At 38.9% G+C, this 27,348-nt stretch overlaps 1 protein-coding gene and 1 long non-coding RNA gene across 11 annotated transcripts; one reads left to right on the top strand and one right to left on the bottom strand.

Annotated features, from left to right (window-relative positions):
- The first annotated feature begins 622 nt into the window (after positions 1-622).
- ANGEL2 (angel homolog 2) lies at positions 623-19,474 on the top strand. 10 transcript variants are annotated; one of them, XM_032466453.1, is made up of 10 exons: positions 624-859; positions 3,008-3,333; positions 7,660-7,916; positions 8,565-8,634; positions 11,365-11,786; positions 12,665-12,791; positions 13,200-13,257; positions 15,111-15,274; positions 18,271-18,306; positions 18,936-19,474. In XM_032466453.1, the coding sequence occupies exons 1-10, from the start codon at positions 801-803 to the stop codon at positions 18,956-18,958; spliced, it is 1,542 nt and encodes a 513-aa protein (XP_032322344.1). In that variant the 5' UTR covers positions 624-800; the 3' UTR covers positions 18,959-19,474. The 10 variants fall into 10 exon arrangements, 9 of the variants coding, with proteins under 9 accessions (XP_032322342.1, XP_032322344.1, XP_006193350.1 ...); XR_004314470.1 differs by having other exon boundaries at positions 625-859; positions 16,667-18,306; XM_032466451.1 differs by having other exon boundaries at positions 623-859; positions 18,271-19,058.
- Positions 9,493-9,708, bottom strand: LOC116659226. Its single transcript, XR_004314471.1, has 2 exons — positions 9,586-9,708; positions 9,493-9,547 (listed from the first exon to the last, which is right to left on the bottom strand). It is a non-coding gene; the product is annotated as an uncharacterized LOC116659226 (long non-coding RNA).
- Positions 19,475-27,348: the final 7,874 nt, after the last annotated feature.

The following is a 27,348-nucleotide window of genomic DNA, read 5'->3' as shown; positions in this document are numbered from 1 at the left end:
TGCTTTTCAAATGCATCTGGTTTCCTTATTAACACAAGAGGAGGGGAAAAAAGCCTTCCCAAGAAATTGCTCCACTGCTCTCCCAAAGAGCTATAAAAGCAGTGACCATCTCCAGTTGACCCCCTCCTTCTCTCTTCACTTTATTTTCCCTCAGTTCTCTCTGTCTCTTGTAGGAGTCTCCAGCTAAATAATGTTTTTCAAGAATCTAGAATCTTATACCAAATTTGATAGAGATGGACTCACAGGACACACACGTACATTTAGAAGTAAGCTCTGCAGATGTGTTCCCGCAAAATTAATCACAAAAATCCGTGGTTAGCACAGTTCTACGTGAACCCAGAGAAGGGCATTTCCTCAGTTTGGACATTCGCCTTTGGAAACTCCCAAGAACGTTATAAAAATACGCTGAAGTTTTTTCTTCTTAACTCTCGCACAGCAACCCCACTGTACCTTCCTGTAAACCCGCATAAAACTGTTCATCTTAGCCTGTTACCTTCCTCTGTTTCTTTAAGACGTAAGTCGGGTGTTTTGCCCTATGCCAAAATGGCTGCCCACGCTTCACATGCTCTGCGCATGCTTTTTGAACGCAATTTGGCGTAAAAGCAATTCAGTAATTTTTCGCGGCGCAAGATGGGGACTTGGCCGCGGGCGAGGCTGAACCTCCCAGCATGCTTTGCAGTCCGGCCGGGAGGCCCGACGTCTAGTGATGGGGAGCCCCGGGTGCTTTACGCCGCCAAATCGGCTGTAGAGGTTGAGGTTGAGCCCCGGGCCCGGGAATTGGACGCCTGCAGAGCGGGAAGATGGAAGCGTGGCGCTGTGTGAGGAGAGGCTACGGCCGCTGTGTAGTGGGGAGAGGCCGGTCAGTAGAGCTGGGTGGCGGGAGGGAAGAGGGAGGGGCGGGCGGCCTGGAGGTGGGGCGGGCGCCCCGGGTTAACCCGGGGCGGGGCGGGCTGGGGGAGGTAGGAGGAGGAAGAGGGTCCGGGCCGTGGTGCCTCCGGGACGTGCCTCCGGAGAACCCGAGGGATAGGTAAACCCGGCGCGCAGCCGGCGGGACCCTCGGCGGACGTGGTCCGGATCCCGGGCGCGGAGCGCATCGGCCGCGGGTCGGGCTCCTGCCTTCCGGACCAGCTTGGCCTCGGAGTCCCGGCCCACTTTCCCCAACCTAGCCTCGGACAGCCTGAGCCTCCCGGTCCCCGGCCTCCTCCCCGAGCCCCGCAGCCCTCTCCGGGAGCTGCCCGGCCGCAGTGAGGACATCTTCCGCAGGAGGTCTGGGGGCGGCCTGACCCCGAGGGAGACGCGCGCGTTGCACACAAGCCCGGGGGTTGGTTTGTTGGTGTGGTGGTGCCTCTCGAACTTTTGTCACTGGTATACCATCCTTTACGATGATTACCAAATTCTCGTTTCACACTTGAATTATTTACTGGATATTTTTCATGAAATTGACTCACTTTTTTAAAAAGCATTTCAGTAGCTGCTGCCCACATTAGTGTCGCCCTAACCAGTATCCGCGAGATCTTGGGTAATACTTAAACATCAAAAAGTTTAATTGTGCACCATATGATACCGACTGGTGTACCACACATGGGAAGCACAGCACTGTATTCATTTTTATATAAGTTTTGGGGACCTGATTTTAACTTCTATAGTCTTGGGACTTGACAGTTCTGTTCAGCAGTGTTTCCTGAGTACCAGCTGTGTGCCAGGCACTGTGCTAGGCACTTAGGAAGAGACCTAGATTAAAATGCATAAGAAAGCTCTGGGCTAGAAGGGGCTCATCTTAAGAGAAAAAGACATCTATATAAGTAACTACAAATGTAGCGAATAAGTCTAGTAGTACAAATACTATATTTCAGCACGGTAGCTTATTGGGATAGAACACATATGGCGCAAGTGCCCAAATCTCTATGGCTTTCAGAGTTTTCACAAAGCAGGATAGACTGCCCTTGTCATGCCTTTAAAGATTTACATTCAAGTTGAATTTAGAGAATAGTTTGAGAATGCATAAACTGCAAAAATATATAATAAAAAATTTAAATGGTGTTAAGATGAAAAGAACATAACATGTAAAAGAAATATAACAGTAAGTACAATTTAAGCAAAATTCCTTTGGTGATGGAAGTGGACATTATTGACACTGTCTTGGAAATGTACCATTACTGAATTCTGGAGGAAAGAGTAGAAGTTTTTCTCTGAATCCTAACATTTTGCCAGAATAGTGTAGGAGAAAGTAGATGGTGCTTGAGTTGCATTGTTTCTTAAGAGAGCCTGAGAGCAGTTTATCTCTTCAAAATAATGATAAGAGTAGTTTGGAGAAATTTTTCATGATAGGTTAAATTGGTACTGTTGAGTTTGGAGTGTTGGTGAATTTCTGGTAAGTAATCTCCATCCTCTTTCATTTCCCTCAAGGAGGAATGAAAAAAAAAAAAGGAAAAATAAGTTATCCACCTGCTGATTAACAAGAAACATAGTTTTGTGAATTAGTGATAGGCTCTTGTTTTCTTAGCTATACAGGTGTTTGGAAAATATAACCTTGGTATTAAAAAAAGCTGTTCAGAAACATGTTTTTACTCCAAACCCAAGTTCGAGGAGAGATTCATTTTAATTATAGTCAACTTATGTGTTTCATATTTAAGTATTATATTTGCGGTGGATTTTATTTGCCCATTGAGTTTTATTAGATGCTAGAAGCTACTCTGAATACTGTTTAGTGATTGATTCATCTCTCAGTTGAATTGTGTGGACTTTTTGAAGTATACCTGGTGTTTTGGGAGGCTGGTGGATTCTATGTTAAGTGCTGAGAATACTGTTCATAGTTATTTAGTGCAAGTATTGAGATATTGCCACGAGTAGTTAATTCACGGCTGCTTCCCCCCTCCAATCCTTCACAGATTTAGCAGTGAAATTTTAATTATTAGACATTATCTTCCCTTGAGGAAACAGATTTAGATTTTGTGTACTATAGCTGAACAAAAAGTGGTACCTCAAGGAGTGTATTTATTTCTTTTAGATACCCCATGTTACCCCATCACCAGAAGAGTCTGGGCAGAGACTGGACTACACCGTGGGAGAATCTGCAAAAGTGTTGCTGGAACAGACATATTTCTAGTTGTATGAGGTGGCCGGGACACTATTCTCGTGCTCCTTACCCATACTTCAGTAGTAGGCATTTTTCACTAAATTGGAGACCACCTTGTTTGTTTGAGTCTAGAACTCAGTTTCAGTACTGGAACTGGAGACCTGACAATCTGAGCCAGACATCTTTAATTCATCTCTCTAGTTACATCATGAACTCTGAGGGAGATGAGCCTTCATCAAAACGAAGAAAACACCAAGGTAAAGGTGACATTTATCTTGGTGCAGAAATAGACCTAAGCCATAAACTAATTAAAACTTTCATATGTAATCCTTAAGAAAACCTGCAGATTTTAGAGGTGTTCGGTGTTTTGTTTTTTTTTTTTTAGACACTAGTTTTCTGTTAGGAAAAAGGAAAATCTTTTTAAAAAAATCTTCAATTATATATTTCTGGCAGTAGAAATGGAAGTGACTCTACATACAGACTAAGATTGGAAAACAATGGACTAGATTAAAATATTAAGTTTAATTTAAGAATAGTTTTCAAATTTAATGCTTTTGAAACAAAAGCCCTTAGACTTCTTAAAAATTGGTGGATGTATTCTTGGGAGCCCACAGATCTATTTTAAAAATGAAATATCATGTTTTCATTTTTAATGCTAACTTCATAAGACAAAAGGATTTCCTTAAATAGAGGCAATCATAATTGAAAGATATTTTCTTACAGAATCTGTGGGAAGTTTTATCTTTTAACTACGTCTTATTACAACTTTGAGAAGGTTTGTTCTAGATACCTTAATTATTTCTATTTTTCTCATATTCTTTTTACTCTAAACAATTCACTAGACTCTGTGCTCTCATCCCTGCCCCCCCCCCAAATTATGTATGAGTTGTCTAAGTAAATTTGGAATTGTCTTTCTTACTGAGCTATGGTTTTCAGTGACGATAATTCCTCTGTAGATATTTGGGGAAAGGTTGTATGGCTGTTAGCGTGTAGGGAGCTGACATAAGTTTGTCAAAGGAAGACATTCAGAGTGAGTCTCACCTGGAAATCAGAACTAGATTAGTTAATGCTTTTTTAAGTAGAACTTCTGTTACACATTTAAGTAGAGATTCTAAGCACTCAAAAGTATAGCACTTAACCACCGCATGTATTTATAAAGAAATATTTGTTTGAATGATTGAAAGATGTATTTAAAGACATAAAAATTAAGTTGCTAAAAACAGACCGTGATCTATAAACCTAGGGCTGTATGATGACAGGAGATAGCTTCTCATTCATGTATTGATTGTTCAGAGGGTCATTCTTTCGTTTAACCTCTTGTAAGTCTGGTGTGCTCTCAGGCGGAGCCGCGGTGTAGTGACACAGCATGGGCTTAGGAACTGCTCCCTGCTCTCATTCTGCTCCACCAACTGTGTGAGTTTGACAGGTTACTGAACCTCTCTGCTCCTTGATTTCCTGGTGTACAATAATGCCAACTTTGAAAGCCTGTGGAGGATGAAGTGAGAGATCTCAAAGTGCCTAACACACTGTTGGCTTCATAGTAGGTACTCAGAAAATCGTCGTGGTGGTGTTTTCCCTTTAATGAATGGGGAATTACATTGACATACTGATGAACTTTGATTGCAACCTGACTATATATATATCCATTCTTCCTAGGTATTGTGAATAAGGAAAATGCTCTTCGTTAAGCCATATTTGTGACTTCCGATATTTCACTAATACTACTTTTCAATCAAGAAAACAGCATTGCTAACTTGCCTATCACTTTAAAGTGGTATTTGAAGGATTTGTGACACAATTAATGACTTTTTAATTAGGCACCCTAAAAACCTGATCAGGCCTATTGCTTACTTTCTTTGATTCATCTGTCTTCTCTGCTGTGATCACCTTGTTCCTCCTGACATGGAAGGTATATAAGCTTTTGTAGTGTGAATTTATGTTGTGAAGCATGTGAAGGCCAAAGACTATCCACTCTCTCAGTAGTTTTCAGATTGTCTTCCATGGAACCCTAGCATTTGAACACATTTCTGTATGTTTACCAAAAGCAAATGTGGTCAGAATAAAATGTGTTTACCCCATCATCCCAGCTCCAGTCCCCAACATACCAGGGATTGGTGGGCATGACGTAAAAAGTAATGCCAAAGGGTTATGCAAGCTCTAGAAGTCTGAAAGCCACTGTGTTAATTAGATAATTAACTGATGGTTTGGGTTATTTAAAAATGGAATTGCAAAAAGAGTTTACAAACTCTTGATTGCCAGGACTACAAATATTAATGCTTTTATATGCCTTTACAAACACATATTTTACAAGAAAATATGTATGAGTGTTTCAGACTTTCATCTTTCATGTTTTAACGTAGTGGTGCCACCAGAGTAGTGCAATAAGTTTGTGATGATTATTCGGTTAATGACTAGAATTTGGTTAATGACTTTTCCATCTCATATACATATAAAAACAATGATTTGTGGCGAAAACCATAGTCAATCCCCAATTTATGAATGAATTGTGTTCTAGATAATCAGTTACTAAGAATCAGTTCTGTTTTCCCCATAGGAACTATGTTATAAATTTCACAGTATCTCGGCGGAATCAGTATAATTAGCTTTAATTCTGGTTTTTAGCGTTAGGATTCTCTATATTCAGTGAAGGATAGGGAAGGTGGTAGTTTCCTTCTCTTTCCTGGGCATAGGACAAGCTCTAGACTACATTATGTAATAGTTGAAGACTTTTTAGTTTGGTTTGCTTTCCTTCCACCATTTTTTCTTTACCCTTTTCTTCAGACTCCTAGTACCTTCATGCTATCATAAGTCCAACTCCCTTGTTCCACCTAGACCTCATTCATAAAAATTATCTCCCTCTTCCATCCTCTGGTCAAAATTTCTGTTCCTTTAGTGCAGCAGACATCAGCGTTTAGATTTTGGGGAAGCAATCTAATAGAAAACATTTACCAGAATGTATTTAAAATTTTTTCTTCATTGGCATTTTTATAGAGTGGTAATATTCTTTTTTTCTTCCAGTTTTATTGAGATATAATTGACATATAGCATTGTATAAGTTTAAGGTGTACAGCATAATGATTTGACTTACACACTTCATGAAATAATTGCCACAATAAGCATTGTTAATTATATTTATCATGTTGTACATTATATCCCTAGTATTTATTTATCTTATAACTGGGGGTTTGTACCCTTTGACTGCCTTCCTCCAATTCCCTCTCCCTACTAGAGTATGCTGATATTCTGATTGTAAATATTTCAATCATTTTAGAAGATTTGGAAGAATCTTCTGCAATCCTTTCACTCAGTTACTCTTAAAAAATAGTGGTGTATTTCCTTTTAGTCTTTTTCCCCCATGTCTAGAACATTTTTCCTCAATTTTTACTTGGTAGAATTTTAGGCATTGTAATCCAATGAAGTGAAAACCTTCATGTGGGAAAAGGGAGCTATTCTAGGGCTGAGGTTTTTTTCGTATCATCTAATCATGCTTGAAAGTCCATCTTCAAATCTTTTTGTTTCCCAAGTTCATCCCGTTTCTTGTTTTCCCCTTCTTTTGAGCTTTTAGATTCCCTAAAAAGTTGCATATTTTTCTTCATGGCTTCCATGACAATAAGAGTATCCTCTTTAATGGTAGGGTGAGGAAGACAAGGTCAGAGGGGTGTGTGTGTCTGTATATATACACATGTATATGTACATACATACATATACAGTGGTATCTGTACATACAGTGGTGTGTGTATAGATAATATACTGATACATGTATACATATGTGTGTGTATATATATATATTTTAGTGGTCATTTCTAAGTCAAAGAGTGCCTGTAATTGCAGAATCTCATGCTATTTGATCCTCTTCTCATCACTTTTTCAGGGTACATGGTGTCTTTGCAGAATGTAAACTATTACACACTCCTCGTTGCTGCATGCTAGGTGTGTCAATCAGGCATCATCATTTACTAGTGTTCTGTAACTATTACATTTAACTTTTGCTTTGGTGTGCATTAAAAATACTTCTTTTGTTCATTTTGTTTGCATTCTTCCAGTAAATACTGCTTCCATATATTATCATTTTTAATACCCTTCATTCGTGTCTAAACCAGATTTCTGAGATGAATTGTTTTGGAAACTTAGTTAAGCATTTGATGATCTTATCATAGTAACAGGCAATAAAGTACAATGTGAAATCTTCCTATTGAAAGGCCAGCTGTGACATGCAAATGTATTGTCATGGTCGTGAAATTGCTGAGCATGTCTGTGGCGGAGCTACCTCTTAACCATAAGGAACTCTGACCCCTGTATAGTCTCAGCTTTACTAACACAAACTTCCAGCCTCCAGAATGACTTGCTAGATCCTTTTAACCTTGTTTTTTTGTCCCTCTTGCTCAGTCAGTATATCATGTTACTGCCTTTGTAATCAATTTGATGGCAACTTCTAGCTGTTAAGTACTACATTGCCATTTCCTAGGGAAAACCATTCTATTCATTGCCTATAGGAATCTTTAAAAGACAAGAAAATACATACAGGATAATATATAGTCTAATTTTTATTAATTCTTTGTATTTTATCTAATGTATTTTAACAGGCACAATAACACGGCATTGGGAATATATATGTAACCATAATAAAGAAAAAACGAAGATCCTAGGAGACAAAAATGTTGACCCCATATGTGAAGACAGTGAAAACAAGTTTGACTTTTCAGTGATGTCCTATAATATACTTTCACAAGATTTATTGGAAGACAATTCACACCTTTATAGACACTGCCGGCGGCCAGTGTTACACTGGAGTTTTAGGTTTCCCAATATTCTGAAAGAAATTAAACACTTTGATGCAGATGTAAGTGCAAAATATCAAAATTCTTCACATAAAAAAAGGTTGGATTCATTTCTGAACTAAATGGTTTTATTCCCTTTGTGGGGTAAGAAGGGAAGACATTAAATATAGTAATGAAATAGTTTTTAACAAGGTATCATGACTTTGAATAACTTGCTAATGATGGTTGATTATAAATAATTATATAACTTTTCAAAAAAGATCCAGAAAGTTTTAAGTATAGATCAGTTTTGAGACAGGCATCATATTAAGTATTCAGTAAATATTTCCTTTGATTCAAAATTTAAATAATTAGTGCAAAATTAATCTAGATGATGACATTCAAAGAAAGTCGTAGAAGGATGTAGTACTAATGAACATATAAATTCAGGAAAAGTATCCTGACTTGTAAATTATAAATATTCCCTTTGGGAAATAACAGTTTTGGAGAGTAAGTAGGCTTCGTGTGATTAAAGATCAGGGTTTTGGGGACTGATCAAATTTGGAGACATTAATATGTAAGATCTATGCAGTACAAGAAAGACAGTTGTCTTTTACTTCAACTTTAATCAGGTTTTTAGAATTTTAGAAGCCTATTTTTAAAGATAAAAGCACCAGAAAATTCATATTTGCACTTCATTGTTTTAATTCAAGCCATGTTTTTCTTCTAAGGTACTTTGTTTGCAAGAAGTTCAAGAAGATCATTATGGAGCAGAGATCAGGCCAAGTTTGGAATCATTGGGTACAATGTGACTTTCATCTTAGCCAGATTTCCTTTATGGGTTGTGAAAGCATAACTTGCTAACAAAGATGTGTGGTATATTTGGACCAAAAATCTTAATTTTGAAAAAATTTAATACCCATTTCAAAAGGTCAGGAAAAGATTAAGGTATTTCAAATGGAAATTTTTGTGTTGATACATAATTTGGTTTGGGGTTTTTTTTTGTTGTTTTGGGGGTTGGTTTTTTTTTTGAGACTAGTTAAGAAGCTTATTAAGTGATGCTTCTATAGAAAACAGCAGGCCACACAGAGGTGCCTGTGTGAGCCCCGGGGGCCGGTTATTGGGTTTTTTTATAGGTCAGGTCACAAGGTGCCTGATCGGCTTGTGCACAAGCCTCTGATTGGTTGTAGGTGAGGTAAGAAGTTTAGGGTCAGTGAAGGTTTATGACTAATAAGGTGGGCTGAAACAAGCTGGCCTGAGCTGATGTGAGATTAGGCATTACCTAGGGTTATTAGTTTGTTAAGGCCAACACACCCAGTAAAGAATGTACTCTCTGTTGAGGGATTGCAGGGAGACATCTGAGAGCCCAGGAATGGGGGTCATTGGACCTTGAAGGACATCAGTTTGCTCCACATTCCCCCCTGACAGATGGGCAGTGACATATCTTTGGAACAGGGGTGAAGGTCTCGTCTTCTGCATCTTCTTCCTGCTGAATGAGGGCATTGCGCTGGCCCTGCCTCTCGTGCCAGTCTGTCCGGGGTTATGGGGTCCTGGCAGCCTTAAAGATGGGAGCAGGAGACCCCAGTGGTGTCCGAGGGCTGCATCACTAGGATGTTGGTTTGGTTCGTGGCAGCAGTCTTGGTAGGAGGGGTGTATTTGTTCCTAAGTTCATGAATCTTGGAGCTGGAGATTCCTGTACTTGTTAAAAGGTGACCTTTCTAATTTATCTGGTAAAGCTGTTAGAAAGGTGACCTTTCTAATTTATCTGGTAAAGCTGTTAGAACCTAAGAGTTTCTAGTCTTCAGTTCAGCAGTATGATTTAAAAGTTATCAGAAACCTGTGTTTATCAAAAAGTCTTTTCTACAGATCATCCCACCGGCGACATCTGCCTGGTGCAGCGAAGGCAGGAGGCTCAGCCAGTCTGAAGGTGTGACTTGCAAAAGGCAGAGAGAAGGCACAGAGGTGCACCACGCAGTTGGGCCCAAGAACCAAGGAGTGTCTCAAGGGCCAGCGTGAGAGGGTTTAGGGTTTGAATTTCTATCAGAGGAAGGGAGAGAGAGAGAAAAGGAGAGATGGAGAAAAGGGTATTTAGAAAAGAAAAGGAGCCTTTCCCGTATGCGTTCACTACTGAGGGCCATGGATCATTCCCCTCTGTCAGACGGGGTTTCAGAGCCTGCTGATAGCAGCCCAGTCAGGGTTCCTTAGTCCTTGGCAAGGCTTCTGGGAATTCCTGAACACTAGGGAAGAGCAGAAAAGTATTAGAGGAAAGGGAAGAGGGAAACCTGCCCTGGCCATTCTGGCGTCCGATCAAGCCAGGGAGAGACCCCCATAGGGAGGGGGCAGAGAGAGAGAGAAGCCCAATGGGCTCCTAGGAGTTTGGGCCAAGGTGGGCCAGTCTTGTGGGCAGTAAAAGAATTTACGGAAGGCAAAGGATGAAAACAGAAAAGGAGTTTATCAGGTTACGCTGCCATAGACAACATAGATGAGAAGTGCCTGTGTGAGCTTGATGTATAATTTTAATTCAAATGGAAAGGTGTAAGAATCTCTTAATAGCTTCCTTTCCAGGAGTTGCCCTGCCCACTACCAGAACCCCTAAGATTCTGCGTTCCATGAGATCAAGGACCATTCTGTCTAGTTCATTATATAACACCAATTAATCATTATATAACTACCATGCCTAATGGAAAGAAGCTAAAAACCTATTTGATGAATGAACACTTCTAAGAGACAGGTCATCTGTTTAAGAAGTGCTGCCTACTTTGCATTCATTCGTTCAGCAGATATTTTTGGGGTTCTTACTATACTCCATGCGCTCACTGTTCTAGGCAGTGGGGATACAGCTGTGAGCATAACAGATAACAAGTCTCAGTCTTGTGGAGCGTACATTCTAGAAAGGCCAAGATAAACCAAACAAACAAGTTAAGTAGTGCATTAGATAATGATAGTTTTCTGGAAGAAAAGCACAGGAAAAGGGAGGGGAATGGGTCAGGTTTCAGTTTTAAACAAAGTAATCAGAGAAGGTAACATTTGAGTAGACTTGAAGGAAGTGAAGGAACAAGCTGTCACTAGAGCATTACAGGTAGCGGAAATAGCAAAGGAAAGGCCCTGAGGTTCGAGTGCCTTAAGGCAGGTGAAGAGGCTGTGGTGTGTATGGTGGAGCATGCCAGGAAGAGTTAGAGGCAAAAGGGTCAGAGATACAGGGTTGGGGAGTGAGGGGGCCGATTATTACAAGGCCTTACTGTCTTTGTCATGACTCTTGACTTTTACTAGGAAGAAAATGAGAATGTGTAATGCACCTTAGTGTATTTAACACTGAGGTCTACCAGCAACGAGACCTATTAGACTCCGTCGCAGACTTTTTTGATTCCATCACTTACTTAACATCCTACATTACTAATGTTTTGCAGAATGTTTTGGTAAACCTTGTCCAAAAAAACCAGTTTTTTTTTGGAAGGCAAAACACAGTTCTTCTAATACTTAATGTGTATACGTGAAAACCAGTCGTCTTTGTTTTAAATTTCTTTCTTACAGGTTATCACTGTGAATACAAGATGCGGACAGGAAGGAAACCTGATGGCTGTGCCATTTGCTTCAAACATTCCAAATTTTCACTCTTATCAGTGAACCCAGTGGAATTCTACCGCCCTGATGTTCCTCTGTTGGACAGAGACAATGTTGGATTAGTGTTACTTTTGCAGCCCAAAATTCCAAGTGCTGCCTCCCCTGCGATCTGTGTAGCTAACACACATCTGTTGTATAACCCAAGGCGGGGTGATATTAAGCTGACCCAATTGGCAATGCTTCTGGCAGAGATTTCCAGTGTTGCCCATCAGAAGGATGGCAGCTTCTGCCCCATTGTTATGTGTGGTGACTTTAATTCTGTTCCTGGCTCTCCACTCTATAGTTTTATAAAGGAAGGAAAATTGAATTATGAAGGACTTCCCATAGGAAAGGTAAGTGCCCATTTCCTTGTTATTAGGAAGTGGACTTAGTCTCTCTCTTCATTGTGAAGTGAGAATAGTTATCACAGGGCTGTTTGAAAGCCTTGGAAGAGCCAGTACCCTCGCTTTACCAAGCTGTGATGATTATCCACAGCTACTGATAAGTAATTGTATTCAGGGTTGATTGAATTTCGTCTTTTCCATCTACGACATTCTGCTTGGAGGAATTGACAGGCAGCAATAAATTCAAAATGAGGGAGAAGAAGCATTGACAGACATGAGTATGTCATAGAGGAGGAACTCCTTACAAGGTGGCGGAACAGAATTTTGAATGCTAGATGTGGACAATACAGTTGGCTAAACAGTAATTTAATATTTATTTATTACGTAAGTTTTTCTTTACATGGTGATAAATATTTTAATTCTTCAGTGAGTATAATTTATCCCATTTTTAAATTTTCATTCTACTTTCTTCTGTTTACTTTAGATCATTTGATATTCAGTGTATTTAACCAAAATAAGCTCTCCATTGAGTTTTGAGTAATAGTTTAAAATTTTAAAAGAGTTGATCTCTTTTAGTATTTTATATAAAAGGAGCTGTATTGCAGGTAGCAAAAAAGGAGGAACAGCATTGGTCCAAAGCTACAGATCCTTTAGATGTCCAGATTAGAGAAAAACATGCATAGGAAAAGATGGCCATTTTCACGTAAATACGTGCTTTCTGAACCGTATTTAAACAAAATTTTATAAGCCCAAATAATCACTTAATATAATAAATAAAGGGTAATATTTACCATTCTTGGATTCCCTTTTATTTAAGAAATAAACTTTTCAATACATAAACTATTTAAAATCTATTCACCTAAGATACCTGTTGAAATTTTGTTTAGGTATCTGGCCAGGAACAGTCATCACGGGGACAAAGAATTTTATCTATTCCAATTTGGCCCCCAAACCTAGGTATCTCACAGAACTGTGTTTATGAGGTACAGCAGGTACCAAAAGTAGAAAAGACAGGTAAGTGTTTGTAATACATTTTGGCAGTCTTCTTGATAACGTGTTCCCTTTGAGGGCGTAAAACTAAATTTTAAAGGGATAACATCTCAGGGCTGAATATTCATATATAAAAACATATAGTTGTTTGCTTATTCTTTTTTTTAAAGAACTCTAAATTTACCCTTTTTAAGTTCAACTTCCCAAATTATCTTTGCATGAATTACTTGCATGTTGCTTTGGAAATGTTTGCATTTTATTTTGCTAATTCTGGAGACCATCAAAACATAGTCAGGATGAAACATTTAACTAAGACATTTATGTAAACTAAATATGTCTTAAATATTGCTCCTAGAATAAAATGATTATACTGAGGCAAACTAAAACAAGACAGTACCTTGATAGTATTAATGCTTCTCTTTGTTCTTACAGACAGTGATCTGACACAAACAGAGCTGGATAAAACAGAAGCCCTAGTTACAGCTGAAAAGTGAGTTCTGGAAAGCAACAGTAGACATTTGCTGACTTCAGTTGAGTTAAAAAAAAAATCACTTCTCAAAGAATCACTTGGACAAAAATGAATGTGCTGGTGAAGAATGCTGGCTCTTAAGTCAAATAGACCTGAGTTCCAACCCTGACTTTGCTACTTTTTAGCTGGATGATTTTGAGCAAGAAACTTAACATTGCTAAGATAGTTTTTTTCTCTGTAATTTGGGTTGTTGTGAGGATTAGATGAGACAAAGCATGTAAAGCTCAATGTTTAACACATGGTTAGTGCTTACGCAGTATTATTTAAAGGAAACAGCTTGTCCATGGACCTGAACTGGCTAGTACTCTGAAATTTATTGCTATTACATATTTAAACAAAGGTCAAGATCACAGAAAAATATCTTTCAGATTTCTAGGGGATCCTTACCCTCCTTTGACTCAACTGGATCTCAAATAGTCTATAGGAGAATTGATCCAAAAAAGAGTCTGTCAGTAGAGAAGATGTTGCTTATATTTATCTCTTAAACTATAGGAAAAGGTCATCAGTGGTAGCTGGGTGAAGATGCCTGCATTTCTTTTTATTAAAGAATCATGAATGTTTAGTGCTACGGCTGAGAAACAGATGTATGTTAGTACAACAGGATGGAGACTTAAATCTTGTCTCTTTGGAAGATTCTTGAGATACCTTGTTTCTTGTGGCTCTTTTATAGTTTTGACTTCTGTTTTAACATTTAAATTTTAGGACCACTTCATTTATTTTATCTGCTTTCTTCTCAGTCTTATTTTGTATATCTTGTTTTGGGGAGAGATTTCATATATAAGAACTAGTAAGAAAGGAAGCAAATTTTTTTGAAATTTTAAAAAAATATTTAAAAATTCATAATTAAACCTTTCAAAGTAACTACTTACTAACATTTACTTTTGGGTAATTCCAAAATCTTTATAACAAAGTAGGGTATAAGGAAAGATATTTATAAGTATCAATAAATATTGTGTGTTTATAGCATTTATCAGTAAACTGAAATATTGGTAGTAAGATAACAGTTTGCAGGAAACCTATTTACATTTGATAATATTATAAGTGTAAGTCCTTAGACATAAAAAGTTGCTAAAACTTGGAAGTAGAGCATTTTGAAGCAATTACCTTTGCCTTTTGATACACGAGCTCTTTAAAAGCGGGGCATATCTTTATCTGTGTATCCTCAGTAGCTAAGATGAGATAGTGCCGGGAAGTTAGTAGATGTTTGGTAAATGTTGGATGAATAAACAGTTTTTAAAAAATGTTTTCTTTCATGACATAAAAGATTCTTAAAATTCATGATGTGTTGTTAGGAAATGATTTTTACCAATAATGTCACATGTATTTGTAGTGTGGTGTAAATGTAAATCATTATTGAAGCTATTTTAAGATGCAATACAAAATTATCTCACATACCATAGCAAGAACAATCATGGAAAAACAGGGCCTCTCTGACATCAGAAGTCTGTCCGTTCTTAATAGCGTTCCTAGAGGCCACTTTAATTTTCTTTCTTAAAAACAACAAAAAAACTTACAAATTGTTTTAGAGTATGTGTTCACTGGTAAGTAGGGGCTCTCAAATATGTTATAATGAATTAAAAAAATCACACTAGTATGTTAATTATTGAGCTTCCCCACCCTGTCCCCCATGTGTCACAGCCCTGTTAATTGCATGAATAAAAGAATGCAAAATTGTGATATGGTCTATTTACATAAAGATTGTCCCAATGTCTGCTTTTGTCTGGAAATTAAATGAAAAGTTGCTTTAAGTAGGAGGAATTATAAAAATCATGAAAAACTTGATGGATTGTAAATATTTTTTCTTTTCAATTTAGAGTATCTTCAAATTTACAGCACCATTTCAGCTTATCATCTGTTTATTCACATTATTTTCCTGACACTGGAATTCCTGAAGTGACCACCTGTCATTCGCGAAGTGCCATAACTGTGGATTATATTTTCTATTCTGCTGAAAAGGAAGATGTTTCTGGGCAGCCAGGTAAAGAGTACATGTAATCTTAAATTCTGCTTGAGAACATAGTAACTAAAGCTTCACGGTTAAAGGTGAGAAAGTTAGCTAAACGTCTAGATGAAGTTCTAGATATAGAAATTAAAAATATTTTTAAATTGGTAATATATTTGGCAGCTTGGTAATGTATTTGAATAAATCATTGTATCGTCTGCAAAAGATGGAGGCAGTGAAACACCTCAGAGCAAATTGTTAACCTAAGAATTACATCCTCAGCTCTGTCCTTCAGTCCCCGTCAGCTTCTGAGTTATAGTACAGATTTTCCATAATGCCCTTATGGTTTTAACTTGCCAGGAATTTTCTGTTTTTCTTGGGACAGCAACATCCTACAGTTTTGTACTTAAATTTTACTAAAATATGCTGCCTTCATTGTAGGAACTTGCTTGTACTGCCAAAAATCGACAATTTTGTCATGTTCACCCTGGAATATTGATTCTTTCTGGAAAGAGAAGTCTATAATGTGTGTATTTTCAAACAGCAAAGGTGATAAAACACTTCTTTGTGATTCAGTGAAAACAAGTTTTTAAATGTCAGTCAGGGGATTTAACATGGAGAAGAAAATGCCATTTAAAGTAACTGGAAGTCAAGGAAGTATTCAGGAAACCGAAAATCCAAAATGTGGGCAGTTGTTTTGTTGTTTCTGGTTTTTCTTTTTTTCCTCTTTTTTTTCCCTTCAGTGCTACTTTTCTTTTCCCCTTTTCCCTTCTGTTTGTTTGTTCCCTCCTTCCCAAGGCTAACACTTATTAGTGACACTCAGGAGATGGCTTCCTCCTCTCCACTAGTTCATCTCTGCAAAATATGCTTGCTGCTTTCAATTTGTAGTAGGTTCTGGTAGTTGTCATACTGTAAACGTCACTAGGTGGTTGAAGTGTGCCATGGACCAGCGTCTCCAATGTTGACATTAAGAACATGCCCTCCTTTACTGTCCTGTGGGCACCTACTCTCTGGGACCAAATTATTCTAATTTATTCTGCAGTCACCGCATAAACTTCCTGCTTAGATGTGACTGGGTCTTTCTGGTTTCAACTACAGAAAGGTTGATGGGTAAATTTCTTATGTAGTTGTCGATCTCAAATTACTCTTAACGTTCTTACTGTTACATTGATATTTTCTTCTAAAGATTATTTGCAGAACTTGAAATAGAAAAAAATATCCGAAATAGAAAAAAACAAACATCTAAAGCTGCTGTGTGTTTGAGAATTGTGATTAGGTCATAACTCAATTAAAATTTAATCATATTCTAAAAACTGTTTCATATTAGACTTTATATATATCATCGTTTAGAAAAAAGATTTGTATGGTTAATTTGCAATAACCTGTTGACACAGTTTCACTAAATATGTATGTGCTTCTTTACTATAGGAGCTGAAGTTGCTTTGGTTGGTGGCTTGAAACTTCTAGCTAGATTGTCACTTCTTACAGAACAAGACTTGTGGACTGTTAATGGGCTTCCAAATGAAAATAACTCTTCAGATCATCTGCCTTTATTGGCTAAATTCAGACTTGAGCTCTGACTCTTCTTTGATTACATTTTTACTTTGCTTTTACATTTGTATTCTTTTTCAAAGAATGTAAAGTTGTTCTTAAGAGTTTGCATGTTATTTATTTTTGCGCTATGGGATTTCTGAAGCGGTTATGCTAAACAGATGCTAAATGCTTGAAACAGATATCAGAAGAAACAAGTTTACAACAATTTTCTTTTTTTAATAATGAAAAGTTATTTTCCTGACAAGTGAGATCTAAATGCTCTTTATTGTAAAAGAGTTGTAAATATTTATTCTAATCTCAGTAAAATTGACAGTGATTTTTAAATGTAGTGGAGCTTCTTTAGTCCTCTTAGTAAAGAATTTCATGTTTTCAAGCTTACTGTGGATCTAAAATATCTTTTTTGAGTTCTTACAAACCACAACTCATTTCTCTTCCGGAAGGCCTGATTTCATTGGGAGGATTATGTTTCTTGAGTCCTAATTAGTTCATCTCAGAAATCACTGGGTTGTTCACAAATGTCCAGCCAACCATTTTAGTTTTTAAGGGGACTTGATAATGCTTTTTAAAATTGTACAGATTGCTTAATCCATCATATTACTATCCTGAGCCATGTAATACGCCTACATTTTATTGGCGAAGTATAGGTCACCATCACTAGTAGGATGAGGTGCTGTGCACAGGTCCCCTCTCCATCCTTAACAGACCATTTCAGGATGCCTAAGAGAGACAGAGACTGGGGTTGTGCTTGTGTTTCCCTAGTAATTTTTTTTCCTTTTCTGTTGTTTCAAGAAAAGATTCCCTGGACTGGGGGAGAGGTCTTATTTTACTGAAACCAGTCCTGTAGAAATTTATTTTATTAGAAAACTTGTATTTGGAGCAAAGTGGCAGCTATAAGATTATTTTTATTTTGCTTCAGAAATAAAAGGAAGCCAGCAAAACTTTAGAGGGGAGATACCAACTTGGAGACCTAATACTCTAAAGCAGTAACTTTAACTGTTTTGTGTTGCTGTGGTTTCTAAACTGTTTGATCATAATGCAGCAGTGTGACATTGTGCTGACGTTTTTTACAAAGTGGTTAAGAGCAGGTCTAAACAAATACTGCATTTGGCCCTGTATGAGTGTTTGAATCAAAAATTTTAAAACATAAGTGAAAATTTCCTCTTTTTTAGACACTGGGATCAAAGAATTATGTACATTTTTACCAAGTAGTAATTTTATATTGAATTATACTGAACTATAAAAGTTTTTACAATGGGTTTTCTTAATAGAATGTTTCATCTTAAACTAGAAAACAGGAGTTATAGTCTTGGACTTTAAAAGGTTTTCTACTAAGGTATTTACTACAATTATTAAAAAATAAATACTTCAGATGAATACACCCAAAAGGCATGTAGGTTATAAGGATTTGTTTAATAAAAACTATAGTAATAAGTACTTTTAACTGTTTAATGTCTCACTTTTTTTGTCTTTACTTACAGTATCAACTATAGTTCTAGGATTTTCCACATTTTCTAGTAAGTTTTCAGAATATTGTGTCCTAATTAGCAGATATTGTCATCATCAAATAGTAACAGCAGATAGTACATTTATCCTCTTTTAGTACTGGGAAATGAATAATGAAGATACATTGATTACTACTTTGTTTTGTGTGAATTTATTAATGACTGACTTTATATGTCGATATTGATAAACTAACATCCCTAAAAAAACCTCTGTGAAAGTTTAATTTTTTGTATTCTGATTAGTGGATTGTGGTTTTAGGCCCTTTTCATGTGCTTCACTTTGACAGAGTTAACCCATGAAACTTTTCTGCTTTAGCTTGTAGAAGGGCATATTATTTTGTGTACTGGAGGCCAGAGGGTCAGTGTAACTCACAGGTTTTTAAAGCGCCACTAAAATTAACTATCTGCTCGTCTTTACTTCTCTTGGTCAGAAGAGTTGGTAACTCTGTTGGAGCCTTGTACTTACCTGCCAAAAGCAATTAAATGTGGTTAATTGCTGAAACCAACTCTCCAGTCTCAAATTCTATGCTATTCAAGTTTTCAATAAAAGGGATTTGTGGAGTAATGAAGTTTTGGTTTTACTATAGCTTTTGATATCAGTATGCATGTTTGAAATCTTGTCTTTTTTTTTTTGAATTTAGCAACTGCTTTCCCAAAAGGCTAATTTAGAGATCCAGAGAATTCAAGGGGTTGGAAAAGCAGACACGTCAAGTCATTTGCACTTTGTCCCTGTAAGTTACCTAATAAATTATTGTACTAGAACATCTGTGCCTGAAGGTTTTGTGGTAGGTGTATTAAGCTGGCTTGTGGCTTCTTCTAAACTATTTCATTATCCTTTCAGCCTTTACTACTTAGGGTGATGCCAAAATATAAGTGAATTAACATATGCTCAAGTAGAGTGATGTTTTAATACAGAGTCTGAAAATTGTGGAAGAAGACAAGGGTGAGAGAGTGATAAATTAGTTCATAGGACAAGTATGTAATAAGAGGACAAAAAAAAAATCACACCATTTAAATTTTTGAAGAAAAACAGTCCTTGAGTTTCCAGGATGATTTTATTAAAGTCCCATGCTGTGTATAAACATACAAGTGATGAGAAAAACATTAACTTGAAACATGCACTTATCTGGCATTCTCTAAAATACCATTATACAAGTTTTTATTTACTTAGAAAAATACCCACTAAAACAATCACAGTTTTTCTTAAAAGATGTAAAAAAAATGTATTGGCCAGAACAAAGTCCAAGAGAATAATAAACAAGATTCTGAATTGTCAAAAAAACTGTACAAGGTTGTACATAAAACTATAGCTTACAAAAGCCTTGGGTATAGTAAGAATACTGAATTAAGATTTCCAAAGTTCTATTTACCAGTATCTATTAATAAAATCCTTATGAAATAATTGACTTAGAAAAAGTGAAATGCTCATGATTTCAGAGTGTATAGAAAATACTAAATATCACTTTCTGAAATAAAGTGTACTCAAAACAGCACAACGTGTAGTCTAGAATCAAGATTTCTGTCATTCATTTAAACTTTGCATGTATTGCCGTAATGGCTTAAGCATAAAATTTCTCTTGCATTGCTAATTCTTTCAAAACTAGATTTCAAATCATTTCATCATTTTTTTTCTTTTGAATTATAGGCAGTTTTAAAATCAATTTTGGAGGAATAAATCATGTCTTTTTTTTTCTGCCTTATCAATTATATTACTTAACTAGAATTTAGGAGTTCGGTGCCTTATATCTTTTAGAAATTAACATACTCCATTGGCAATAAAACTAGAATAACAACTAAGAGCATTTTAGTTTTCATGTTTCTGTGACTAACTCTTGCTTTGGGGAAATGAATCTTAAAATCAAGAAGCGAGTGTGGAAATCAGGTTACTAATTGCATCATTGAGCCAGTTGGCAGTTTTAAGGCATATACATCAGCAAATCAGAAACAGTTTGGATTCCTGTTCTTTTCCCACCTTTTTGGTGGGAACCAAGAGGTTTGCAACTACTGACACTCTGTGTTTTAGATCAGACAGTACTTAATACTTGGAAAACCCTGTTCCAAGCTCTTAGAATGACTGCAGTGTAACAAGTGGTCTGCTTACTGGATATAGTAAAGTTTCAGGTTGATAAACAGGAGATACATCTCTTACATTTCATCTAGAAAGAGAGCTAAGTCAGTATTGTTCTAGAATGAGAATGAAATGACTCACTGACTACACCAAACATCTAAGTGCATGTGGCGGTGAGGCTGCAAATAGGTTTGTGAAGATACATGAAGATAACTCATCTGAAACTCTGCTAACTGATAATACTGTTCTTAAAGTGGTTTTTAACTTATGATGTATTTTAATCTAATTGAGATGTACACGTACTTGGTCCTTTTCCTGTAAAGGACATTAGACTTCCTTTTTCAAGGAAACAGTACTTTTCTTTAATAACATTGATTTTTAGGGTAAAGTGAGTTCCAGTGCACATGGCTGAAGGATAAAGTCCTTTTGCTTTCCATGCCACTCTCAGAGGTAAAGAATCTCACTGAGCAGATTCTTATTCTTTTACTCCCTTCCCAAAATCACCTTCAATCAGAGAAAGCCAGAGGGGAAGCACGGAGACTGAAATAACACTTTTGTTGACTTGCAGACTTCACTTAAAGGTGCCTCTTGGGCTCCTGAGTTGGCACGATTGCTACGATCAAACAAGTGAAACAGAAGCGCACTCTTGCTGTTAATAACATAGACTTGGTATGCCGTTAGTTATTCTGCGTGGTCTGCAGCCAGGAGTTACACTGTAAGTAACTGCCACATGCAGGCCAGATAGTCATACTGCGCTCCTCGGACTAAATACGCTGTAAGGTGTAACACTGTACTTAAAGAATTTTCCATTAAAAAAAAAAAAAGTTCTGCTTCTCTTAGTTCATTGCATTTTCCAATACCAGTTCCACAAAGTGGTACCTAAAAGCGAGGTACTAGAAAGTAATCACATCGTGCCGCATTTGGTCTTAATATAAGACATCAGAACACATCTCTAACAACACAGTGAGTCCTTCAGAATCACAGCCTGATTCAGAGTTTAAAAATCAGGTCAAATCTGAACAGAAAGGTTATCTGGTTCTCAAGACCTACTGATTCATTCCTGGCCTCTCCCTTTCTGAGTATGTTATTGTCAGAGGTGATCCCAATACTGCTAAATTTATGTAACAGTGCGTGACCTCTTGTGCTTTTTTGCTGGAGTCTGCAAAGTTTAAATGTTAGTGACAGAACATAGACTAGCTTCTGAACGTGCTTTTTTGTTTGTTTTGTTTTGAAAGAACAAAAACTGCTATCAGTGAGTGCCTCAAGAAAGATTAAGAAAGAAGTTAACTCCAAAATCCTGAAAGTGGTTTCCCGTATTGCCAGAAGAATTTCAGTGCTTTTTTAGTAAAACACTTGCATATAATACCTTAAATCTCATTGCCTGTGTGCACCAGGAAAAATTCCAAACCTTGTGGAGATCCCCATGGAAAACACTGGGGAAACAATACAAATAGAATATAAAAAACCAAAACACCAGTAAGTTTGCATATCTGATGTCAAGATGCTGAGGTAATACTGACGGCTTAAAAAAAACCCCACCAACCTTTGCCTCTGTTATTGCTGAAAAAGAGATGAATACTGATTGAGTTATCTTACTATATCAAAAGTGGGAAGGAGGGTTTCATGAACATTAACTACTGGCGAGGCATAATGTTCAAAGCAAGTGAAAGAAAGTAGGTAAATGGGAAAATATAAAACTACAGTTATGGTCTCATCCTTTCATCTGGAGTGAGGGAGACAGTCCACCCCCAGTGGGTTCATTACTTTGCCTTTTCATGGTTGTCCCTTCGTGTATGTTTTAAAGTTAATTGTTACCACCCACTCAGATTCTACTTCCAAGTGAATCTTTAAAAATAAAATTCAGAAGTTCTTAATAAATAGTTGCAGTTCCTCCTGAAGACGCTGGGTAAAGTGCAGAGAGAAGCACCATGGAAGCCCGGTTGCTGGCTGCGCGGCTGGCCTAGATTCGGATTTGATAGCCCACTTCATTCAGAGTGCTGAGATCAGCCACCTTCTTCTCAGGCAGCGCAGGCCTAAGGGTGAAAGACAGAAAGGCGGTGGGGCCGAGAAAGAGCATTTAGTTCTAGCAGGGGCCCCCACCCGCCTTAGCGCCCGGCTCCACCTCTTGTTCTTACATCCCCCTTTACAGGTTTTCAGGAACATTTTAACAGGCTTTCAATGTAGAGTTTTTTGATTTTGTTTTTAAATTACTGGTTGCTGAATGAGTTTGTTCAACGTTAAGCCTGAATTTGGTCACCACCGTCACTTCTGAAACCCAGTATCTGTAAACCTTGCAAGGGTCTAAAAAGTTCAACTACACTAAGATTAATATCTGAGCCAGATTCTCCTAGAAACCTTGGCTTCCTAGTGTCAGTGCCCTGGGGGGAGCCTAGTACCTCAGGTGACTCAGTTTCTTGTGGAGAGATTCTCAGTCACTATTCCAGGCTTGAAGGTATAAAATCAGGATGAATCTTTTAAAATTCATGTAAAAAACCATGTCAAATGTGGAAAACCTTTTCAGGGGAAAATCAACTCTCTTCCTTAAATACATTTTTTTTAAAGTGTTTTTCAATCTAAAACTTCACGCAAGCAGTTATGGGAAGTCATATAAGAAAGTGCTTCAAAGCGGAAGGTGTATCTCAAGTGGTAGAGCGCATGCCTAGCATGCATGAGGTCCTGGGTTCAATCCCCAGTACCTCCTCTAAAAATAAGTAAACCTAATCACCCCCCCAAAAAAAATTAAAAAAAAAAATAAAGTACTTCAAGCTGAGGGATAAAAAACCACTCAGTAGTGCATCATCTGTCCTCACTAGACACTTCCTAGGTGACTCCCCACTATAATATTCTCATGACTTACCACACAATTTTTCCATTTTTAAGATGAGCCCCTTTTCACCTTTGATAAGAGATAACCAAGATTATAAACCAATATGTCTTGGGAGTTCTAATTCAGAAGTTTCACATATAGTCAATTTTACAAGAAGACCAAAGACATTTTTAGGTTACACATGAACCTTGTCTTAAGTGTTAAAAAGAAAAAAAAAAAAAAAAAAAAGGAGAGAGCCCAAAATGAAAATATGATTGTTTAAAAGTTTCTTGAGTTATACCTTTGAAAGATTTCGTGACAACTCCAGTGGTTTTACCCTGGCATGGATGTGGTCCAGCTCATTCAGTGTTGCTAGAACCAGAAACCAACAGCCAGCTCCCACCCAGGGTGCTGCTTAGTAAAGGACACAGGCTTTCAGGCAACAAATTCTACTTCCCCTCATATTCACATTCTGTATCCCCCTCTACCCACTCACCCTCTTGCCCCCCCCCTCTCTTTTTTCAGAGATGTCCCATTTAGTCTTTGCTACTAAAATAACTTGGAACTTTCCTTGTCTCTATTGCATGGAGCTTACGTCTCAACTTGACTGCATGCCCTGCTGTACTGGTCAGGAATCATGCCTCTCATTCTCTGTGTCTCTTCTTATGGTGCCCGAGATACACAGATGATGCTGATAAACTTGGTTGACTGTGGGTAGAAGCCCCAATTCTTTCTTGCATGGGGCAATGGTGTCCGCCAGCCCTTACATACCCTAGAGATTAGCTGTTCCCTGTGAACACAGCCACTGCCTACAGGCCTGGCAGAGTGGCTCCCAGGGGCCATTGCAAGGACCATTCTTGACTTGATGGCTAAAGGGAGCACATTTCTGCTTGACGATTCAAACTTCAGCTTATACTTCTGCCCTAGTCCTCGGCCAACTAATGTGGAGAGAACTAGGGTTCTTGTAGACAAGCCAGGTTCAGAGTCCACATGTATCTTGTTCATTTTGTCATAAGGCCTGAAATGAAGTCTGTTTTGTTTCCTTGCCTGAGGTGGTGTCATCTTTACAAATAGCTAATATGGGACTTTCTCAAGTAGACTCCCCACAAGTTAGCATCAGCCTAAGGCGAACATGGTTAGAAAGGTAAGTCTACTTCCTCCCTCCTCAGCGTGCCCCACTTGTAGAAAATTCAGCAGCAGAAAATTCACTGGCCGAGATTTCCAGTCAAGATGGCAGAGTAGTTAGGACCATGAGATCACCTCTCACAACTGCCTGCTAAACAACCATCAGAAAAAACATTCTGGAACCTAGCAAGAAAGATCTTCCTCAACTGTAAACATAAAGAGTGAACCACAGCGGGACGGCAGGAGGGGTGTGCTCGCGATATAACTGGGCCCCAAACCCCGGGGTGGGCAACCCACAAGCTGAAGCATAAGTCACAGAGGCCCTCCCACAGGAGTGAGAGTTCTGAGCCCCACGTCAGGCTCCCCAGCCTGGGGTTCTGGCACTGGAAGGAGGAGACCTCGGAACATGTAGTTTTGAAGGCCAGTGGGGCCTACTAGGAGCAACTGTACGCCAACAAAAAGGACAACGTAGAAGAAATGGACAATTTCTTAGAAAGGTACAACTTGCCAAGACTGAATCCAGAAGAAATAGAAAATATGAATAGATCAGTTACCAGTACTGAAATCAAATCAGTAATTTAAAAACTCTCAACAAACAGAAGTCCAAGACCAGATGGCTTCACACGGGCGAATTCTACCAAGCATTTAAAGAAGAGGTAACACCTATCCTGAAATAATTCCAAAAAATTGCGGAGGAAGGAACACTATCGAACTCATTCTAGGAGGCCACAATCACCCTGATACCAAAACCAGACAAAGATATCACAAGAAAAGAAAATTACAGGCCAATATCACTTAATGAATGTAGATGCAAAAATCCTCAACAAAATATTAGCAAACCAACTCCAAAAATATATATACCAGGGTCAAGCAGGATTTACCCAAGGGATGTAAGAAATTTTCAATATCAACAAATCAATCAGTGTGATGCACCACAATGACAAACTGAAGAATAAAAAACCATATGATCATCTCAATAGGCGCAGAAAAAACTTTTGATACAAATTCAACATCTATTTATGATAAAAACTCTCCAGAAAGTGGGCATAGAGGAAACATCCCTCAACAAAATAAAGGCCATGTATGACAAACCTACAGCTAACATCATACTTAATGAGGAAAAGATGAGAGCATTTCCTCTAAGATCAAGAACAAGAAAAGGATACCCACTCTCACCACTTTTATTCACCATGTTTGGAAGTCCTAGCCATCATGATCAGAGAAGAAAAATAAAAGGAATCCAAATTGGAAAGGAAGAAGGATAACTGTCACTGTCACTGTTTGCAGATGACATGACACCATACATAGAAAATCCTAAAGGCACCACCAGAAAACTACTAGAGCTCATCAATGAATTTGGTAAAGTTGCAGGATACAAAATTAGTCTACAGAAATCCATTGTATTTCTATACTAACAATGAAATAGCAGAAAAAGCCACTTGGGGAACCGTCCTGCTTGCACAGCTGACTGTGTTCTGCAACCACGGACAGCTTGGGAGCTTCCGAAGGAAAAGGATGAGGTTGTCTCCTTCTCTGTATCCTCACCCCGCCCACCTTCCTGGAGGGACCCAGACCTAAGGGGAGGGAAAAAAAAAAGGCTAATACTGGTGGAAAATGAGTTAAAATGAGATCCCCAGTGTACTACCTTTAAGGTGAAACCCTGTTCTTTCACAGCAACACTGGCTGCAACTTCCTGGCCTGGCGACGGGCAGCAGTGGGTTATCAGAGCATGCCGCCTTCCCGTGGGCCCAGCCAGGAATCCTGTTCTGTCCCTGCCAGCGCGCCTCGGGGCCAGAGCTGGGTGAGCTGCTGTGTGTGGAGAGGCCTCTTCCAAGTGTCCCCCAGCTATAATTAGAATATTGCAAGGGGAGTTATTTTTAAGAAACACAAGGACCAGGATGATGATTCAGCCGGGTCTGCGCTTGCCCAGAATGTCACATCAGATCCAGGGCTATTATTTTAAACTTAAGCAATACATTTCTCCAAACTCCTCCCAGTCCAAACAAGGAAAAGAGCCTTTCTCCTGAAAGGCTCGCCTTCTATTTTAGGGGAGGCAGGGTAGAGACTTCAGGTTTTCCCTGACGCACTTTGTGGAAAGAAAGAGGGAGCCCCTCTCGCTGCGCACAAACTGATAATCCCAGCCTCATCTGTTGCCCCGTCAATGTGTCCAGGGTGAACTCAGGTGACTGCTTGATGGCCTGGTCCCAAGTCCATGCTTAGCCCCACCCTCAGGCCTGCACCCCTGGCGGCAGCAGCAGCAGAGCCGTTCAGAGAGGGAGGTAGGTGGGGGGACGAGGATGGCTCCAGAGAGAAGATATTCTCTGCTAGTACTCGCCACTGCTACCTACACCTTGACGGTTCGGCAAGAGTGAACCATCTCCCACGTGGGCCAGGTGGCACATGGAGTCTTTCATTCAGCCCAAGGCAGCCTCGGGGCAGAGGAAGAGCTCAGTGGGATTGGACGCTGGCATCAGTGAAGCCACAAGAAGCCTCAGAGCCAGAAAATGATGGCAGCATGTTGGGGACTGAAGCGGGGATGACATTACCCCCTGGGGCCGAGCATCAGGTTGGTGTGTGAGGCTAGGGTTCAGAGAAAAAGCAGGAAGCGGCAGAAAAGCCTGTAGGTTTCCCCCAAACCAGCCAGTCCCTTTTCTGTCCCTTGGACGCAGGGCTGTGTCAGGACACCTCCTCTCCTCACTTCTCAGCACCCCCACCCCCGAAGCTGCCGTTGGGCAGGCCCGGCCGGAGGGCCCGAGCAGCAGCCGGAGAGCAGACCCTCCTGAACCCTGCTCGCTCCTTACTCACTCACACTTGGGCCAAGTACCTTGTAAGTCTTGGGGTTACCAAGACAGTGGCAGCCCAGTGGAGCCAAAATCCATTCCCCTTCTTCCAATGGAAATTCACCTCCTGTTTCTCCCCAGCGAGTGTGAGATACTTCAGGAACACAGCCCACCTACGTCCAGCTCAGGGCTGCCTGGTGGGGACGCACAGGCCACCAGTCAGGCAACTCACGCTTCTTGCTCCTGTCTCCCCTGAGGTCACGACCCCTCCAGGT

This window comes from Camelus ferus, chromosome 23 (assembly GCF_009834535.1).
Source record: "Camelus ferus isolate YT-003-E chromosome 23, BCGSAC_Cfer_1.0, whole genome shotgun sequence".
Lineage (NCBI taxonomy): Eukaryota > Metazoa > Chordata > Mammalia > Artiodactyla > Camelidae > Camelus > Camelus ferus.
The sequence above is the reverse complement of the archived record's forward strand: the minus strand, read 5'-3'. Positions and strand labels throughout refer to the sequence as shown.

Coding starts and splice junctions, on each gene's coding strand:
- ANGEL2 (XM_006193288.3), top strand. CDS start 801: ATGGAAGCGTGGCGCTGTGTGAGGAGAGGCTACGGCCGCTGTGTAGTG. Junction 8,635..11,364: donor GCCAAGTTTGGAATCATTGG/GTACAATGTGAC, acceptor TCTTTCTTACAG/GTTATCACTGTGAATACAAG. Junction 11,787..12,664: donor AAGGACTTCCCATAGGAAAG/GTAAGTGCCCAT, acceptor AATTTTGTTTAG/GTATCTGGCCAGGAACAGTC.